This window comes from Panthera tigris, chromosome E1, assembly GCF_018350195.1.
Source record: "Panthera tigris isolate Pti1 chromosome E1, P.tigris_Pti1_mat1.1, whole genome shotgun sequence".
NCBI classification, from domain to species: Eukaryota; Metazoa; Chordata; class Mammalia; order Carnivora; family Felidae; genus Panthera; species Panthera tigris.
In genome coordinates, this window is record NC_056673.1 from 39,964,014 (window position 1) to 39,979,911 (window position 15,898).

The 15,898-nt window shown below is 57.7% G+C and overlaps 2 protein-coding genes across 2 annotated transcripts; both read right to left on the bottom strand.

Moving 5' to 3' along the window:
* Window positions 1-2,295: 2,295 nt before the first annotated feature.
* On the bottom strand, window positions 2,296-6,721 carry KRT15 (keratin 15). Its single transcript, XM_042966950.1, has 8 exons — window positions 6,010-6,721; window positions 5,046-5,128; window positions 4,749-4,905; window positions 4,105-4,266; window positions 3,893-4,018; window positions 3,476-3,696; window positions 3,144-3,169; window positions 2,296-2,611 (listed from the first exon to the last, which is right to left on the bottom strand). The coding sequence occupies exons 1-8, from the start codon at window positions 6,523-6,525 to the stop codon at window positions 2,520-2,522; spliced, it is 1,383 nt and encodes a 460-aa protein (XP_042822884.1). The 5' UTR covers window positions 6,526-6,721; the 3' UTR covers window positions 2,296-2,519.
* A 4,843-nt stretch (window positions 6,722-11,564) lies between these two features.
* Window positions 11,565-15,427, bottom strand: KRT19 (keratin 19). Its single transcript, XM_042967234.1, has 6 exons — window positions 14,943-15,427; window positions 13,158-13,240; window positions 12,785-12,941; window positions 12,319-12,480; window positions 12,079-12,204; window positions 11,565-11,948 (listed from the first exon to the last, which is right to left on the bottom strand). Exons 1-6 carry the CDS (start codon window positions 15,357-15,359, stop codon window positions 11,694-11,696), a joined length of 1,200 nt encoding a protein of 399 aa, XP_042823168.1. The 5' UTR covers window positions 15,360-15,427; the 3' UTR covers window positions 11,565-11,693.
* Window positions 15,428-15,898: the final 471 nt, after the last annotated feature.

Consider the following 15,898-nt stretch of genomic DNA (forward strand, 5'->3'; position numbering starts at 1 on the left):
TGGTTGTTGTCAGGATGTCAGGGAACATGACACCTGACGTTTTGGGCTTCGGTGTGAACTTAAGCCACAGCACAGGAGACCAAAGCTAGATGTGAGAGTAATCTTTCTGACGGTAATGGCTGTATGACAGTTGAACTGGCTTCCCACAGACGTTAAGAAAGGGGTTTCATAAAAGAAAAAGAAGGAAGAGACAGGGAAACAAACCACAGGAGACTCTTAAAGATAGAGAACAGGGGCACCTGGGTGGCTCAGTCGGTTAAGTGGCCGACTTCGGCTCAGGTCATGATCTCACGGTCTGTGAGTTCGAGCCCCGCATCGGGCTCTGTGCTGACAGCTCAGAGCCCGGAGCCCGTTTCAGATTCTGTGTCTCCCTCTCTCTCTGACCCTCCTCTCTGACCCTCTGTTCATGCTCTGTCTCTCTCTGTCTCAAAAATAAAATAAAACGTTAAAAAAAAAAAAAAAAAGAGAACAAACAACGGGTTGATGGAGGGAGGTGGGCAGCGATGGGCTGGATGGGGGATGGGTATTAAAGGGCCCTTGTGATGGGCACTGGGTGTTGTACCTAGGTGATGCATCACTGAATTCTGCTCCTGAAAGCAGTGTTGCACTGTGTTAACTAACTAAAAGTCAAATAAAAATTTGAAAAGAAAAAATAAATAATTAGTTAATTAAATCAAATGTTAGGTCAAAAACTGTCGGAAAAAACAAAAACAAAAAACAAAAAAAAAGAGAGGGCTTCTCTTAAGAAAGGTGTTGCCAGTTTCCATCACCCTCATGACGTCCAGAGAAGAGCAAGGGTCTGAAATCAGAGGGCTCATTCCCAGGCTCAGCCTCCCATTTCCCAGCTTGTGACTTAATTCAAGCTACTTAACTTCCCTGAGCCTGTTTCCTCCTCTGAAAACTGAGGGTGTAGGGCCCACCCCACCTTCACGAAGCCTCCAGGAGAGTCATTGAGATGCCATCCTCTGAATGCCCCGCCCAGAGCCCTGCAGAATAGAGGCTTCGTAAATTCTGTTTCCTTCCTCCAGCCCCAGAGAAGTCTGGCCTCCAAGTGTGTACACAGGAGACAAGTTCTAGATTAAATCTCCTCCCGAAGAAACAGACGCCACCCTCTCTCCAACCAGGGTTGCTGGGCAGAGTTTCACCCAGCAAGACTCAGGGCGGCCCGCTCAGAGGGCTTAATGATGATCTGATTCTCAGAACAGAGGCACCTCCAACATTCTGTTCCCAGCAGGACTAAGAAACAGGCTCTCCCTCTCCCCATAGTCCTTACCAGAGCCCAGCCCAGCCACAGCACCCAGAACACTCTGCTTCCTCATTCCTTGCCCTCTGTCTGGGGCTATGACTCCCAGAGGAACCAGCCTCAGACCAGAAGCAACAAATTCGGTGTGTGTGGATGTCACTGCTGCTCCAATGAGCCCAAAGGCAGAGATGCTGGGGTCGGGGGAGCAGGGGTGAGGTTTGGACTGAGGAGGGCAATAGGGGTTGATGTTGCTTTGGATTTAAGCTTAGAGAAATCAGAGAGGGCTTCCCAGAGTTGGTGTCTTTCCCTCTGAGCACTGTAATTGCCTTATGGGAAGGAGATGGCAGCTTCAGGGGTAAGGGGGTAGATAAGGTCCCTCTTTGCAGGAGGCAGCGATAGTACCTGGCTCAGCCACTCTGGAGGTCAGGTGTGCCTGACTGGAAAAGAGGGGAGGTGCTAGGGACACACGTAGGAGGACCAGAAATAAGGAGGAAGGTCCTGGCAGTGAGCCGTGCAGGGCCAGGGCCTGGCGTCCCGGAACAAGCGCTGAACTTAAAAGTCATACAGATGTAGGGTCCAGTCCCAGCCCTGTTGCTCACCGTCCATCCATGAGGCCCCTGAGAGAGTCACTCACCTCCCTGGCTTCCTCATCTCTAAGGTGGGAATCGTAAATCCTGATGGCCCACAATTGCCTTAAATAGGACGCGTGGGTGGGGTCACGTAGCACAGTGCCAACCACACGGTGGTAACCAGTACGACCTATACAGTCAGTTGCTCGCTAAATAATTGTTCGATGTGACAAGTCCTCCGCCGGGTGCACCCAACTGCTCTGAGGGCAACCCCCGTCTCCTACTTCCATGATCACTAGATGGAATGAGCCAGAACATCAAGTCACTACAACAGTCTGAATTGGTCCTGGGTGCAGGAAAGAGGCCAAAGTAGGAGATGTCATCATGTGGGTCCTAGGCCCACAGAGGCCCCCAACAAGAAAAACTGGACGTACTACCAAGAGATATTTGCAAAAGGAAAAGCAATTCTTTATTGCATGGGCAGACGTGGTACGATCCAGCTCGTTACACAATACAGCTACTTCTTGCCTGTCCCTGTTCTAGAGCAGGTGGGGAGAGGGAGGGGGAGGATGCTGAGCACCCAACAGGGAGAGCCGGACCCTCTGAAAGCAGGGACTGGGGTTTGCTCTTCTGGTCCCTCTGGCCGGTCCTCCATCCAGCCTGGGGAAGGTAGGGGTGGCCAGGGAGGTCTCTCCCGCGCCAGGCACTCAGACCTCTCTCTTGTGAGAAGAAACCACCTTCCCGTCCACTGTCTCCTCGACGTTGATGCGAACTTTGCCACCACCACCTCCCAGGGAGGCTGTAGAAAGAAGGAGCAAGCTTGAGAGTTGGGGGGGAGGGGGGCGACCCTCGCTGTTCGCTCTCCCAAGGCAGCCAGGACCTTGGCTGAGCTCGGGGAGAACCAGACAGCACCCCTGAGAATGGCCGCTGGCCAATCCCTCGAGAGTGGCCAGGAGGTCTGGCGGTGAACCACTCATCGTGGAGGCAGGCAGCGGCAGTTCATGCCCCACAGTGAGCAAGAAAGTCAGGGTGAACAGGTAGTAACTGGGGGCTTCTTCCCATAAGTGCAGGAAGGTGGGGCCTGGAGGAAGCTATGCCCTGGACAAAGCCTGCTCAACCCAGAAGGTTCTCAATAAATCTTCAGCCCTGACTCTACTGGGGCTGATGGAGGGTCCCCCGGGGAAGAGGTATCACCTGAAATGGATGTGTTCCTGCCCCACTGGCATGTTTGGCCTCCTCCTGCTTCCACCCCATGCCAAGGGGAACGGTGGCTTCAACAGCCGCCTTGCCCGCCCCCCCCACCCCATGCAGGAAGAGTTAAGCCTTCTTACCTTCTCTGGTGCCAAATCCAGCCATCCTGAAAGAGAGGGGAAGCAGATGTAAGGGGAGGGCATGAGCCCAGGTCTCCCTAAGGGAGCCCCGGTGTCTGGCTAAGCAATCCTCTCCAGCGGCCCCCACCCCCACCACCTGCACATCTGACTTCTCTAGAGGCTGGCACGTCCTGAGAACCTGTTCAGACCTGCCACCCCAAGCAGACAGATTCTGATCTACACTAACACCCCCTCCATTTCCTTTTCCCTGTCCCACTGCTGTCCCCGAAGACTCTCCACCCCAACCCCAACCGGCCCCTCCCTCAGGCTTCCCCCTGCACCCTGGCCCCTGCCTGGTGTCCTGGCCTTCCAGCAGGCTGCGGTAGGTGGCGATCTCCTGCTCCAGCCGCGTCTTGATGTCCAGCAGCGTCCTGTACTCCTGGTCCTGGCACTCCATCTCGCTGCGGAGCTCACTCAGCTGGGCCTCCAGGCCGCCGATGAGCCCCTGGATCTGCTGCAGCTGCGTGGCATAGCGGCACTCCGTCTCCGCCAGCGAGCTCTCCAGCCCGGCTTTCTGGAGGGGGGGTGGTCAACAGACCCCACATCAGGCCCGGAAGGAAGATGCTGCGGGCATGCAGACGGGTGTTGAACGGAGTGCAGAGAACCCCCTGGGAGGAGGCTTGGGAACCCCGAGACTTAATGAGCCATGGACGGTGGCAAAGGCCCGGCTGCGCTGGGCTGTGGCCGGGTGGGGGGATCGGAGGCCCTACCATGCTGAGCTGGGACTGCAGCTCGATCTCCAGGCCCTGCAAAGTGCGTCTCAGGTCCGTGATCTCTGTCTTGCTGGTCTGGATCATCTCTGTGTTGGAGGCCACCTCTTTGTTCAGCTCCTCCGTCTGTAGGCCACGCACAAGACCAGTGAGGCCCACAGGCGCCCTGGGAGACGTGGGGAGCTGAGGCGGGGCCGTGAGCTCAGGCCCACCTTGCTGAAGAACCAGGCCTCGGCGTCCCGGCGGTTCTTCTCGGCCATGGCCTCGTACTGTTCCCTCATCTCGGCCAGCACGCGGGTCAGGTCCACGCCCGGGGCCGCGTCCATCTCCACGTTGACCTGGCCGGCCAGCTGGCTGCTGAACTCCTTCATCTCCTGCAGAGTGGGTGGGGCCCGCTTAGGGACGGAGGGCAGAAGAGGGGGCAGAGCGGGCTCCCACATGCCAATCCCGGCTTCGTGCCTGACTCACGACATGCCCTTCGCCCTCCTGCATACCCACCCCCCAGCCTCTGTTTCCCAGTGAGTGTGAAGAGGTTTGAGCACATGGGCCTCTTGGCTCTGAGGGTCTCTCTTCCTTGCTAGGTCCTACGGGAGGACTCAAGACAGCTGGGCCCTTGTCTGAGCTCACGAAACAAATCAGGACAGCGGGTCCCACTGACCACCTGGCCTGGCTATGGATCCAAGAAGGAAAGGGATCTGGGTTCCCAAAGGACAGTACCCCTTGCTCTCCATGGTGACACACACTGTTTTTGGTAGAGGGGAGCATATCTGAACCACCAAGCCCTTCGGTCAACGATGAGGAGGTGCCCATGGCCCCACTCTGCCCCCCGCCACCAGCAGCCCCTGCCGGCCCCCACCTCCTCGTGGTTCTTCTTCAGGAAGGCCAGCTCCTCGTTCAGGCTCTCGATCTGCATCTCCAGGTCGGTCTTGGTCAGGGTCAGCTCGTCCAGCACCCTGCGCAGGCCGTTGGTGTCGGCCTCCACGCTCTGGCGCAGGGCCAGCTCGTTCTCATACCTGGGAAGACAGAGGGAGCCCAGAGTAAGGAAGTGGGCTGTGGGCTGTTGGAGTAGGGTTGTGGGCTGTTGGAGCTGGAAGAGGGAGAGAAGGCCAAGAAAGGGGGTGAATCTGGAGGGGAGAGAGAGGCAGGAGCGTACTTGAGTCTGAAGTCATCTGCCGCCAGCCTGGCATTGTCGATCTCCAGGATGACCCGGGAGTTGTCGATCTTGGCCCCCAGGATCTGCAGGAGACAGGGAGTTGGTATCTGGAGCACTGTTTCCTCTTCCCTACTGCTCTCCCCACCCTGCACCCCAGGTCAGACGCCTTACTGACAGTCTCCCCTCTGACACGAGCAACAGAGGCCTGTAGGCTCCCCGGGGCAGAGTTCAGCCTCACCTCAAGTGCCCATACTTGGTGTGAGCCCTCACCACCCTTCCTGCCTCCAGGGCATGAAAAACCAAGGAGCCAGGAGTGCCTGGACTCCCCTGTGGGAAGTGCCTGGCCAGGAGTTGGGTGCGGTGGGGTTCAGCAGCCTTCTCGGGAATATTCTGCCAGCCTCCCCTGGTCACTGGCCTCCTGCACACTTGACACAGCCATGGACCCACAGAACATTCCACAGCCAGTAGGACCCTGGGGAGCAGGGCAGGAAGGCACGCTACAGCTGAGGAAACCAGTCCAGGTAAGTAGAGAGGGTGAGTAAGTAACTGGCAGAGCACATAATGAGTTCCAGGTCTCCTAAGTCCCAATAGAGCTTTTTCGCACCAAAGACCTCCTCAAAGGGTGAGGGAGGTGGTCCTGGCATTCAAGGCCCCTGAAGCTACCCTCAACTGTTCCTGCAAAAGAAGCAAAAGGGAGCTTTATGCAGACCCCTGCTTGGTGTGTGTAACTGCTCCCACCTCGGACCCTCCCCCGACCAGTGTTCCTGAGCAGATTCTCACTGCCAAGTTGAGCGGATGTACGCTGGCCTCCGCACCTGGAAAGCATTCCCTGCTCTCCAAGTTATACACCGACAGTCGTTGCCTGGGCAGGAAAAGGATTTCCTTGAGGCAGCAAGAAAGATGATGGAGATGTATGCAGGGCGCCAGCCACCTGCTCCCCTCTCTCTGATGCTGGAGGACTCACCTTGTCCCGCAGGTCCTCGATGATCTTGTAGAAGTGGCTGTAGTCCCGCTCCGGGCTGCTGGGGCTCTGCTTCTGGTACCAGTCCCGGATCTTCACCTCCAGGTCGGCGTTGGCCTCCTCCAGGGCGCGCACCTTGTCCAGGTAGGAGGCCAGCCGGTCGTTGAGGTTCTGCATGGTGAGCTTCTCGTTGCCGGAGAGGAGGCCGCCATCGCCGCCACCAAAGTCACCAAAGCCAGCGCCAAAACCCCCACCAAAGCCGCCTCCAAGGCCACCTCCTAAGCCTCCGCCCAGACCACTACCAGCCCCTGCACCGAAGCCGCAGCTCATGCCGCCGCCGTAGCCCCCTCCGGACCCCGAGGAGACAAACCTAGCAGAAGAAGCCGAGATACTGCGGCCTCCACCGCCCCCGTAGAGACTCCCCCCACCAAAGCCGCCTCCCCCAGCCCAGAGGGAACCCCCTCTGGTAGAGGCACCCCCAAAGGTGGAGGAAGAAGTCTGCAGAAATGTGGTGCTCATGGCCGGGCAGCGGGTGAGTCCTCAGCAGCCTGGAGAAGTGCTGGTGGAGCCGCAGGCTTGGGCTGGAAGCAGGGCCCCAGGAATGTCTCCCCCCAGCCCGTGGCTCCTTATATACCCCTCCGAGTTGTTGTGGGACCTCGTCTCCTCCCCCAAAAGGAAGCCAACTCCTGTGTTCAAACACAGCCGCCTGCACACCTCTGCCTGGCTGGTGTGGAGTTTCTCCTTTCTTTTTTTTTTTTTTTTTTTTTTTAAATGCAACAAAAGAGATGATTCAGAATGAATGGTGTTTTGCCCCGGGGCCATGGTTTTAACACTTCGAAGGCAGGTTCACGTCTGCACTCCCAGGAGAACGTGAAGAGTTGCTGGGGAGAAAACTCCTGTCACTCCACAGCTACCAGGCCTCCGCCTACGGGTAGAGCAGCCCAGGCCAGCTCTGCCCTCCCGGAGTTTTCTCTGCTGCCTCCAGCCCAGGACCCTCACCCCAGGCGGCCAGCTCCATGCTCTCAGTTTGGGAGCCCCCTCCCTATCGCTGCTCTGTTATCCCACTCCCAGACCCCATGTGTGAGCCTACAGGGCTGGGGGGTGGGGGGGGCGGATAGCAGTGGCCTCTGGGGATGGGTGGGCAGAGGCACACCCAGGAATGCAGGGGCCATGGGCACAGGCTGAGGATAAGAGAGGGGGCCATGAGCGCATTTCCAGCTAAGGTGATCAGAGAAGCTAACATCCGTCATTTCCCTGACACAGCAGGACTCTCCTCCTCCATCCCCTCCTCTCCTCCCCACCCCAGGCCCCCACCAGCCCCTTGCCCCACCACCCTGGCACTCTCCCAAAGACCAGGAGCCTCAGGGCTGACAGGGGGCTGATTGATAATCCCGCCACCTGCCAATTGCACATGTCACTGAACCTTTGCTTGCTCCTGGGACACGTTGGGGCAAACCTCTGCAGATAAGACTGGAGCCTTGTCCGGGAAGCCCCTGCCTTCTCCAGAGAGAGGCATGTCCCTGCATAGCAAAGCCAGATTAACTCCGTTTGTCCTGTCAAGCGCTGTGGGGCCGGGGAGGGACCGATCCGGAGGGTTCTACGTGCCTGAGTGTTGGGGGGGAGGAGATTGGGAGGCCTGGCAGGCCGACTGGAAGACACCTCTTTACAGAGCAGGATGCTGAGGCCAGAGGCGGGAGCAAATCACTCAGGAAATCCCTTTTCTCTGCCACCAACCCAGGGGCCGGCTTTCAGGGATACCTGTTACATGTGGGTAGTGCCATTTGGAGGCATGGCTTGACCCTCTAGCCCTGGCTCCAGGGCTCTTGGGTTTGGGGAGGTAAGCAAGGCTGATCTGGAGAGTCAGGACGATACCTTTTCCAGGGTTGAAGCACACTGAGGTGGATAGAGCTCCAGAGTCCCTAAGGCCTGGGTTCAATTCCTGGCTCCGTCAGTTACTGCTGTGAAACCTTGGACAGGTTCCTGTGGCAAGGGGCACTGTCAGCTTCCACCTGAGACCTGAGAGCCCCCATCCTGCCTCCTCTTGGCTCCCCATCTTCTAAGGAAGCAGATAGTGTGGGTCAGTACCCGGGATTGCCATCTGAGCTCGGGTGGTAAGAGAGACAGGCCTGGGTGGGAGGGGGTGATTGAGCTGGGCCTCTGAGCACTGGGCCCAGACAGTGCAGTATTGTCTCCTGGGCGGGAGGACATTGTCTTTCCCTCCGAAAGAAAAATAATCAAAGTCAGATCAGCCACAGCTCATTAAAGCCTCTGCAGACATCACGGCCCCAGCAATTAACACGGGAACAATTACACGCCATCACTCCAGGCTGAGGGAGGGATGGGCACCTGGCCAGCCCCTCATCCGCACCCTGACTCCTCTCCAGCACCCCTCAAAAAGGGGCTTTTACACACCATCAGGCCTCTCCGGGGGCAGGAGCTATCCCAGTCACGAATCCCTGGTTTCAGTGCAGACAGCTCCTGCAAGCTCAAGGTTGAGGCCCCTTGCTTCCTGCTCATTAGCAGCGGGTAGAGAGGCCAGGCAAGGGTGGGGACCCAGCTCTACCTGGTTCCGGCCCAGGCTGCAGCCTGGGGCCCTGCCCCAGGCAGCCCACCCATGCTGTGCTAGTTTCTGTCCTTTGCCCACTGCAAACAGGCTGTCTCAGGGCCTTCTCTCCTGGACAAGCAGCCCAGTGGAAAAAGCCTTGGGCTGGACTCCACCTCTGGGTGTGACTCAACCTCACTGAGCCAGGTTCCCGACTTAAAATTGGGCCATTTTTCCACTTACATGAGGTACTTAGAATAGTCAGAGTCACACAAGGGGTTACTATTTAACAGACTTAGGGTTTCAGTTTTACAAGACCGACACAGGAGCATACACAATAGCGATGGTTGCATAACAGTGTGAATGTCAGTGCCACAGAACCATAGACTCTCAAATGGTTAAGAGAGTAAATTATATGTGTATTTTACCAGAACAAACAAAAAGAAATCACGGAGCCATTGGAGCCATGAACACGGAGTCCTGCTACAGGGCCACCGTTAACATTCAATGACACGTGAGGGTGTGGTCTCCATAAATCCACCCTCACCTGCCCCCCCCTTCTCCCCCACCAGGGAGGTGTCAGGACGGAGAGAGCACACGTCCTGGGGCCTGGATAATTCCTCTTCTATTAGGTATGTGGCTGACTTCAGTATGGGACTTTGGGTAATCCAGCCTCCTCTCTGAGCCTCAGTCTACCAATCAGGAAAATGGAAATAACTCCTGCCCAGTCTGACTCACAGGGATGGAGCCACATGACTGACAGGAAATGCTTTGCAAACCCAGTGGTCATAATGCAATGCCCAGCGGGGGTGGAAAGACCCACCCTCTAAATCCTCTCCCCTTCTCTCTCCCTCCCCCTCCCTCCCTCTCCCCTAGTTGACTCTCTGTCAACACAGTACCCCTAGTTTCAGCTCCCAGACCGAGGCAGAAAAGTGCCCCTGCCCCCCCCCAACACATACACACACAAAGGAAGGCTTCATTCCCGATACCCAGACCTGCAACCCAGTCACCTGACCCACCTGTGTGAGCCCAGACCTGCCCCACACCACATTCCAGGGGCCTCTGGGGCATAGGGGAGGGTTTCAGCTGTGACAACAGAGGCTTTCAGGAACAGGGGACAGAAATCTCTGGACAGACCCAGCCTCCAAGTGAGGCCAGGCCTCCAACGTTAAGTGAGGTGGAGGGGGTGGGAGCGTGGGGAGTGGTCATAGATGCTGGAGGCCAGGGCAGAACAGCTAGGGAGGTGGCAGAGGGGCTCTAGACCCCGAGACAGATCTGAGCTCTGGGGTCCCCAGTTCTGACTTATAGCAAGCTAACAAACCCCTCTAAGACCCACGGAAAACTAGAAATACCACCACCTCAGGATCATCAGCACAGGGTATGCCTGGATCCCAGGCTCCTTAGCACAGTGCGGGATACATACAGCAGACAAGGGTCCAGTTCAGTCCCCTACAGGAGCCCTTCTGGGGGCAGGGGGTAGAGTGCTCCTCACCTGACCCTCTCCTTCGCAGAGCGGACCTGCCAGCAGGCAGATCCCTGGGACCTAACAGACCCACTCAGGCTGAACCTCTCAGCCAAGGGGAAGTACTTATTTACCTTTAATTGGCCTCAATTCTTGGCAGCTGAACTGTAAACCACAGGGGCAAGACCACACCCCCACAAGAGCAGAGTTCTACCAGGAAGCTGGGACTTACGTTCTTTTGCTGGCCTGGGACCAGCCTCAGGCAAGCCAGGTTGGGGGTCTACGCGGGAGGTCCAGGTCACGGCCGGGTCCCATTCCAGGCTCTGGGCCCAGGTATGAGCTGGTGGGCGTAGGGGGCTTATGTGGGGCTGCCCAGAAATGCATGAATGTGTTAGTGCACGCACGCACACAGATGCACAACAGGTACACTCTCTTCAGCCTTCTCAGTGGGATGCCTGCCCCCGTTCCTGGCTTGGTGAAGAAATATTATCAACAGGAGCTGCCCCCAAGGGATCCCGGTCCTAGGACTTCACACGGAACAAGACCCGAAGGTACTGAGGACCCAGCACAAGGGAGTGTCAAATCCTAGGAGACTGGGGTACAAGGTGGCCCGGCGAGCTAGTAAGCAGGAAACCGAGACACTCTGTGACCTTGGACAAGTTACCTGACTTCCCCGTTTCCTGCTCTATATGACGCGTACTCCTACTTAACTACCTTTGAGGGTTGTTTGATTAAATGGCACATACTAAGTGCTCAAATAAACATTAATTTCTGACACACAAATACACACACCCACCCATGAGGGAGTAAAGTGGAAAGAAAACTAACTCTGGGGGCACCTGGGGCTCAGTAGGTTATGTGTCCGACTTCGGCTCAGGCCATAATCTCACGGTTCACAAGTTGGAACCCTGAGTCGGGCTCTGTGCTGACGGCTCAGAGCCTGGAGTCTGCTTCTGATTCTGTGTCTCCCTCTCTCTCTACCCCTCCCCCACTCGTACTCTGTCTCTCAAAAATAAACATTAAAAAAAACTAAATTTGAAAAAAAAACAAAACACTGTTTCAAATCCCACCTTTGCCATGTTGGAACAGTTACACACACAACAAACCACTTCACCTCTCTGATCCTTAGTTTATCCCTCTATAAAATGGGAGCAATGCTTGCTTCACAAGTTTCTTTTTACATTTTTTTTGAGAGAAGGAGACAGAATACGAGCAGGGGAGGGGCAGAGAGGGAGACACAGAATCTGAAGCAGGCTGCTCTGAGCTGTCAGCACAGAGCCCGATGTGGGGCTTGAACCCACGAACCGTGAGATCATGACGGGAGCCGAAGTCGGACGCTCAACCAACTGAGCCCCCATCACAGGCTTGTTTCAAGGAACAGGTTTGATAAATGAAAAGTTCCGCAAACAGGAATTACCATGACCGTAGGAGTTAGCGTGTACCCCACCCCTTCCCACTCTTAGGACAGGGTGCACTCTGATCCAGATAAAACCTTAACAGGACCAAGTCCTGGCCCATCTCTATGGGCTGAAACAACAAACCCAACATCCTTCCTCCCTTGGGTCATAAAGCTTTATTGGCAGGTCAGGGAAAGAGCTGGGGGTAGGGCCCGTCCCTTCCCACACGCCCCTCCCCAGGGGAACCTCTCTGCGGGACAGTAGGAAGCTCAGGAGGCTGCCGGACTCAGAGAGCCTTAAAGGTGGGCAGGTTGTTGTAGTGGGCGTCCTGGCCCTCCAGCAGGCTGCGGTAGGTGGCGATCTCCTGCTCCAGCCGTGACTTGATGTCCATGAGCTGCTGGTACTCCTGGTTCTGCCGCTCAGTGTCCGCACGCACGTCGCTCAGCTGGGCTTCCATACTGCTGACCAGAGCCTGGATCTGGGCCAGCTGGGCTCCAAAGCGGGCCTCTGTTTCCGCCAGCGTGCCTTCCAGGGCGGCTTTCTGAGAGCAGGGAGAGGGAAGAGACTCAGCGGAGACCGGTTCCCAGAGAGGGCATGGGCACACCCACGGCCCGGGCTGCGCAAGGCTGCGAGGGCCCCGGCGTGCATCCCACGGGGCAGGGGGCACAAACCATGCTTAGCTGCGACTGCAGCTCAATCTCCAGACCCTGGAGGGTGCGCCGCAGTTCGGTGACCTCCGTCTTGCTCATCTGCAGCTGCTCTGTGTGGCCGGCCACCTCCTGATTCAGCTCCTCCATCTGCAATAAGAGAGGAGGCAGAAGGAGTCAGCACTGAGGCAGACCTCTGTCTGAGAGCACAAAGCCCTCTCTCCCTGCCACCTCCCCAGAGGGCACCCGCTCCCCTCGCCGTACCCGGCTGGTGAACCAGTCTTCAGCATCCTTTCGGTTTTTCTCAGCCATGACCTCATATTGGCCTCTCATGTCACTCAGGATCTTGGCAAGGTCGATCCCCGGAGCGGAATCCACCTCCACGCTGACCTGGCCACCCACCTGGCCCCTCAGGGCACTGACTTCCTGGAAAGACACAGCAGAGATGGGCATGTCGGAGCCCAGAGCCTGCTGGGCCTGGGCCAAGTCACTCCCCCGTCCCCCAGGCAGAAAGGGCTTGATTTTCAGGTGCAGACCAGGAACCACCACCGCAGGACAGACGAGGTGGCCTCCATCCGCTGCTGGAACCCCCGGAAGCCCTGCTCCATGCCCGGGGCCATGCCGAGGGTATAGCAAGTACGGCCACGGTCAAGAGGATACAGGACAAAAAAGTGTCCTCAGCCCTGGAAAGCTGGAGTGGGATGGACAGGAGGCACAGCCTGACACCCACCTCCTCGTGGTTCTTCTTCAGGAAGGCCAGCTCCTCCTTCAGCCCTTCGATCTGCATCTCCAGGTCGGTCCTGGCCAGGGTCAGCTCGTCCAGCACCCTGCGCAGGCCGTTGATGTCGGCCTCCACGCTCTGGCGCAGGCCTTGCTCCATCTCAAGCCTTTCAGAGGAAATAGGTGCAGTCAGGCCAGCGTTTCCTCCGAACCCCTGCAGAGTTCCCATCTCCCCTCATGGTTCAGGAGTCCGTGGAGGTGGTGGGGCTTACTCCAGGCCAGCTGGGGTGAGCGAGGACAGAGAGCAGTCCCCTGCTGCCCCGAGCCCCCAAAGGGCCTGGCATTGCCCCCTCTGCAGCCCTCCAGGGCAAACACATACTCACTTGGTTCGGAAGTCATCAGCAGCCAGACGGGCATTGTCAATCTGCAGGACGATCTTGGAGTTCTCGATGGTGGCACCGAGAATCTGGAAGACAGAGGCAGGAGGTTGGCACCAGCTCAGCATATTGGCTCTGTCCACCCACTTTCTTCCCAGAAGACAGAGGAAAACAAATGGGTGTGCCCCTACCCCCTAGAGACTCAGCTGACCATTGGCCTGCTCTCTGGGAGGTCTTGAAGTCAGTCCCTGCCCAGGAGCTAGAGCAGGAGAAACCGTGGTCAGGGACTGCTGAGCCAGGGGGTAGGGGACAGGTGTGGGAGGGCAGAGGTAAGTCTGGGAGGAAAGCATCTGAGACCTGTACTCTAAATGGTCGGGAGGCAGATGCTAATGATCTGCAAACCAGATGGCGTATTGGGTTACCTTTCTCTGAACCCCCCGTGCAAAGCACAATCTGCTTTAGGAAAGCGAATTCCCGTGTGTTGAGCATCTATTATGTGCCAAGCACTTTGCACTTCATCTTTCATGCCAGGTCAGTGGGTATGCCTATCTTACAGAGGTGGAAATGAACTTCAGGAGTCCTTGTCCAAATTGACCCCCATCTGAGGTCCCTCTGATGTGATGGGCATATTCACATCATTGATTATGGTACTTGGGTTCATGTTTTTCAAAGAGCAGGTCATGGCTCATTAGTCACCCAGTACAGTGAGTGGTGATTTGCATAGTTTTTTAATGAAACTGAACAGAATATAAAATATGAGAAGAGATGGACCACAGCAGGGTAAGAATTGTTTCAAGAAAGCTTTGCTTCCATTTTGGGTGTGTGCATCACAGAGAGAGAACGCATGGGGGTACACCCTGAAATGTATTTCTTACGGCAGGTTACAATTTTTAAAGTGTGCAAGCAGTATTCTACTTTGTTGTTTACATCTCTAGCTGTCCCCCCTCGTCTAGAAGTCTGGCCTATCTGTTCTATGCCCCTAGCACCCCGCACCATGCTGGGCACAGGGCAGGCGCTGGGCCTGCTTTGGAGACCCAGCTTGTGGGACCATTAAATGTCCCACTGGCTTCTGATACATTTCTTCAAGGCAGAGGTCTCAGTTCCGCATGGCCTCGGGGCTCCCTGTAAGACCTGTGGTGCACCCCCCAACCCCAGGACTCTCCACCCACACAGAACTATTGCTGAAAAGGACCCCCGGGGCCTCTGAGTGTGTCCCGCCTTCACCAGGTCTTTAGGCCACAGCATTTGTCCCCTCCCATTCTTCCTAGAAGTTCCTCCTAAATCCGGGTGGCCCTCTTGGGCGGGGCAGGAGGGGCTCCAGCCGGAGCGTGAAGGAAAGCAGACCTGCCCCACCAGAGGAATGCAATGCAGAGGGGCCCACGCCGGGGGCAGCAGCGGATGGGTCCCTCCCAGGCCAAACTCTTGTCTGTGACTGCGGCCTCTGGCCCAGACCTCCGGACAGCCCACAGCCTTGTCCCACCTCCTCCTACTCCTTCGCACCCCCTTTCCCAGACCTCCCCACCCTCCAGCCCCGCCCCCGCTGCCGCTGCACACCCCACCCCCTTCCCTCAGCCCCAGCCTCCACTTCCTGTCCCACTGTCCTGCCCCCGCTCACCTGCCCCCAGCTCTCTGCCCCACCCTGAGGCCCTCCCACGTCCTAACGGGCTCGCTACCGCCCTGCCCTGTCGGGTGGTGGCTCCGGTGCCCGCCGTGCCCGCCTCGGGCCTCGCCCGGCCCGCGGGGCTGGGTCTGCGCGACAGGTGCACCTCCCGAAGCTGGGCCGCCGCCCACCTTGTCCCGCAGGTCCTCGATGGTCTTGAAGTAGTGGCTGTAGTCTCGGGAGGGCCCGGGCCCCTGCTTCTGGTACCAGTCGCGGATCTTCTGCTCCAGGTCGCCGTTGGCCTCCTCCAGGGCGCGCACCTTGTCCAGGTAGGAGGCCAGCCGGTCGTTAAGGTTCTGCATGGTGAGCTTCTCGTTGCCGGAGAAGAGGCCGTCGGACCCGGCCAGGCCGCCCGCAAAGCTGCTGCCGTAGCCCCCGGAGGACGAGGACACGAAGCGGGCGGAGGACACGGACACGCCGCGGCCGCCCGAACCCCCATGGATGCTGGGCGCGCGGAAGACATTTCCCGCCGCGAAGCGCAGGGAGCCGCTGCCCGGGCCCCCGAGGGACGAGGTGGTGGCCAACTGGCGGTAAGCGTAGGAAGCCATGGGGACGCAGCGGGAATAGTTCAGTAACCCGAGGTGTATCGCTTGGCGGGAGGAGTGGCGAGGGCCTCACCTGGCGCCTTTTATGCCCTGGGCGGGCGGGGGCAGGGAGAGGGGGAGGGGGGAGGGCGTCAGGGCGGATATCTGAGCCCCGAGGAATTTGCAAGCTCCTGAGTGCAAATACGGGCACTCTCCCCATTGGTCGATTCCTGGCGGCTCTGCCTCCAGCTCTTCCCTCCCAGTGGCCTGAGACAGTGTTCACCCCCACCCTCACCCTCCCCCCTCGAAGTGCCCCACCCCTGCCCACTCCAGAGCCCCGACGGAGCACTTCCTGTCACACTCCTTCCCTTCTTCACCCCATCACACACAAGGACACCCTCCCAGTCACATTCTGGGCCTCCCCGATTAAGATTTCCCCAGGTTTGACAGCCCCTCCAGGAATTAAGTCCTTCCGACAGTAGACTCCTACACCCAGTCCTCCCCCTCCCCCATCACTCAGAGGCCCCCTCTGGAATTATGTTTTGAAGCCCCTTCCTTGGGGG

Bases quoted from the DNA above. Each gene is read 5' to 3' on its own strand.
- KRT15 (XM_042966950.1), bottom strand. From the start codon at position 6,525: ATGAGCACCACATTTCTGCAGACTTCTTCCTCCACCTTTGGGGGTGCC. The intron at 5,129-6,009 runs GTGAGTCCTCCA...TGTCTCCTGCAG, and splicing joins TCGAGGACCTGCGGGACAAG to ATCCTGGGGGCCAAGATCGA. The intron at 3,697-3,892 runs GTAGGGCCTCCG...CCCCCCCTCCAG, and splicing joins TGCAGTCCCAGCTCAGCATG to AAAGCCGGGCTGGAGAGCTC.
- KRT19 (XM_042967234.1), bottom strand. From the start codon at position 15,359: ATGGCTTCCTACGCTTACCGCCAGTTGGCCACCACCTCGTCCCTCGGG. The intron at 12,942-13,157 runs GTGAGTATGTGT...TTCCTCTGAAAG, and splicing joins GCTGATGACTTCCGAACCAA to GCTTGAGATGGAGCAAGGCC. The intron at 12,481-12,784 runs GTGGGTGTCAGG...GTGTCTTTCCAG, and splicing joins TGAAGAAGAACCACGAGGAG to GAAGTCAGTGCCCTGAGGGG.